The following is a 2,788-nucleotide window of genomic DNA, read 5'->3' on the forward strand; positions in this document are numbered from 1 at the left end:
ACTTCTCCTTGCTGGCATATCACCTGAAATTGTAGCCGCAACAGGCAGTTGGACTTCTCTCGCCTTCTTACTTTACTGGCGTCGTATGGAAGAGATTCTTCCTATGAGTACATCAAAAGCATACAACAAGTCCCACCTTGACTCGTTGGCCGCAATCTTCGAACAGTTTCGTATTAACAATAAAATCCCTTCGGCGCTCATTGTCGCCTCTAACGGGAACCTCGTTCTGTAATCTACCTGTATTTATATCGCTTCACAAAAAATTATCTTAAAACTCCTCTCATGTACTTGCATTTTAATTCACGAAATTTCTCTCCCAGAGTGCCGCGTGATTGGGTAGTTCCTCTGTGCTGAACCAACTTGCTTGTTGTGAGCTTCCACTCTGGTTGGTATAGCTAGTTGTTTTGCACACAATCAAGCTTTCAGACACTCAGGTCTTGCCCATCTTTTGGATCTTACCATTATTATTTAAGATCCAATTTGAGCCAGCTGGGCAAGTCCTAGGCACACACAGGTTATCCGTGTCTACGGATTTCTTGCATTTAAATATCTGTTGTATTTAAATACTTCCCTCCTTCCTACATCTCACAAAACGCTAGAGTTATCTCATCCACTTTTCAGTTTAAAATTTGCAGATGTTTGTCCCAGCTCATGTGATCCGTTCTTCAGTGAGTCTCCTTTCACACATGTTTCAGTCTCCTTTGCTGTCAGTTCATCAGGGTGGACTGTGATCGACGGTTGTGACTTCATAATGATACCAATTCATTCGCAACAGGGATGTGGAGGGCGAAGGGATAGGTATGGATTCGGAGTTGTAGAGGGGTCAAATTTGACGACAAAAGGTGCGATCATCTGCCTTTTGGCCAAGACGTCTCCCATGAGGCTCAATGAGTGTATCTCTTAGATACTCAACTCACCTGAGCCTGCTGCAAAATTCTTGTCAGCAACGAAATCCACGAAAAGGCTGCAGTCTCAGCTGGCAAGGCTCCATCTTGACCCACAATGGCTGCTTGTCTGGCATGAAGCTGTTCAACAATTTGGTCTCTCCCACATCGTGCAGCCTTGTGCATCCATGTTCCTCCATGCCACCCCATCGCCTACCAACTACGGCATATACCCCTATCACCCTTGCCATTGGCATTCTCTTCGCATCCTCTTCGCCCCTAACCCCACCCTCAAACGTTCAATGCCCATCCCCGCCAAATCTCTCCAACAAAGTTGACAGCTCATGCAGCTGCCCACACCTGTTATGCTGAACACGTGCAGCTACAAAGCTCTCAGTCGACCACAGCACGGTTAATGGAAGACACATGTATCTCAATGGAGTTCACTCCACTGCCAACGCCAACCTGCCCAGCCAGTTCGACGCCCAAGCCATGGATGCTTGCAGCGTCAACGTCGTTTACAATGGCATGACGACCTACAAGATGTAAGTCCTCGTAAACAAATCAAGATAGAAAGGAACTGACCTGTGCCGGACGTCGAGCACGTCAAACTCTTGCTCCAACATGTCCGACCATTCCACCATACCCTGCACCCTTCCTAGCTCAATGACGATGTATTGTCGTCCGCAGAACGAATCCCTAAGCTCGTCGTCAAGATTTCCAACAGTTCCACCCCTCCTGGCCCCAAGCCAACATATCGTCTTCCGCAAATCGATCCCATGCCACCCTCCAGCCCTTCCACCATGTCATGGGTCTTCGAGACGACGTATTGTCATCTGCTACACACGCTGTCAACGTTTGGATGATGTTGGATGATGTTGTAGTGGTGAAAGCTTGAGAAAGATGAATGAAAAGGTATGTTGAGTCTTTCCAGAGGCTGTAAACACAATTACTTTCCTTGGCTTAGATAGCTGATACCTATGTCAGCTGCTCCAACACCATCTGTATTGCCGTCTTTGTTGCTCTTGTCAGACATGTTGTCCTCGTCATCGCCGCCATCCCAGGCATCATTGAGAAATCAAGTACCATCGGTGCAGTTGCCGTTGCCCTTATTGTTATGGGCTTGGGAACGGGTTTGTTCAAGGCCAATGTAACTACTAACTCCCCTTGTTGCGGAGCAGTATAAACGCACAAAGCTCTTCGTCATCCTGCCTGAACGGCGGGCGTGTCATTGTGGATCCTGCATTGACGGTGTCTCGTGTGTACATTGTACACTAGACGTTTCAACAGAATCGGGCAATACACTGACCCCTTCTAGTACTTTTACATGTTTATCAATGTCAGCGCCAACGGCAGCCATAAAAATCAGAGAAACAGCCACATCTAAAAGAGCTAGAGAAGGTCCACAAGTACCCTTACCTCCTACACGGAAACCCAAACACACTGCTGAGCCAGACGTACAACATTACCTGTTAAGAAAAGAAGTACCTCCAAAACCTATACCTAGTCGACCTGCGAAAGCTGTTCGTCAATCTGAACCAAAATCTTCGAACTCAAAAGCCAGAAGAAACCCAATAATCATGCCTGACCCATCAAGTTCAAGCATAGAAGAACCGGCCCCTACAGGTCGGTCTTCACACAGAACCATGCCATTACCCGGTAATAAGGGAGCCCCGTTCTTCGATAAAGAGAAACCAATTGAGCTTCTACGTTTCTTAGACCAAATGGAAGATCTTTTCGCAGAATATGGTATTAATAGTGACATGGAGAAAAAGAAGAAATTAGGAAAATATACGGATCAACGGACTGAATTCGAATGGAAAGCATTTAAAACATTCGAAGACGGCTCCTTTGACGAGTTTAAAAAGGCTCTAATAGCAGATTACCCTGATGCGCGAAATGCA

At 46.4% G+C, this 2,788-nt stretch overlaps 1 protein-coding gene across 1 annotated transcript; it reads left to right on the plus strand.

Annotated features, from left to right (window-relative positions):
* Positions 1-635: 635 nt before the first annotated feature.
* LACBIDRAFT_326642 (oligopeptide transporter) lies at positions 636-2,271 on the plus strand (the record flags this gene model as incomplete). The annotated part of the gene is made up of 7 exons (XM_001880266.1): positions 636-668; positions 776-842; positions 945-1,217; positions 1,267-1,429; positions 1,769-1,799; positions 1,852-2,034; positions 2,203-2,271. 7 exons carry the CDS (start codon positions 636-638, stop codon positions 2,269-2,271), a joined length of 819 nt encoding a protein of 272 aa, XP_001880301.1.
* Between the last annotated feature and the right edge of the window lie 517 nt (positions 2,272-2,788).

Source organism: Laccaria bicolor, genomic scaffold (genome assembly GCF_000143565.1).
Source record: "Laccaria bicolor S238N-H82 LACBIscaffold_10 genomic scaffold, whole genome shotgun sequence".
NCBI lineage: Eukaryota > Fungi > Basidiomycota > Agaricomycetes > Agaricales > Hydnangiaceae > Laccaria > Laccaria bicolor.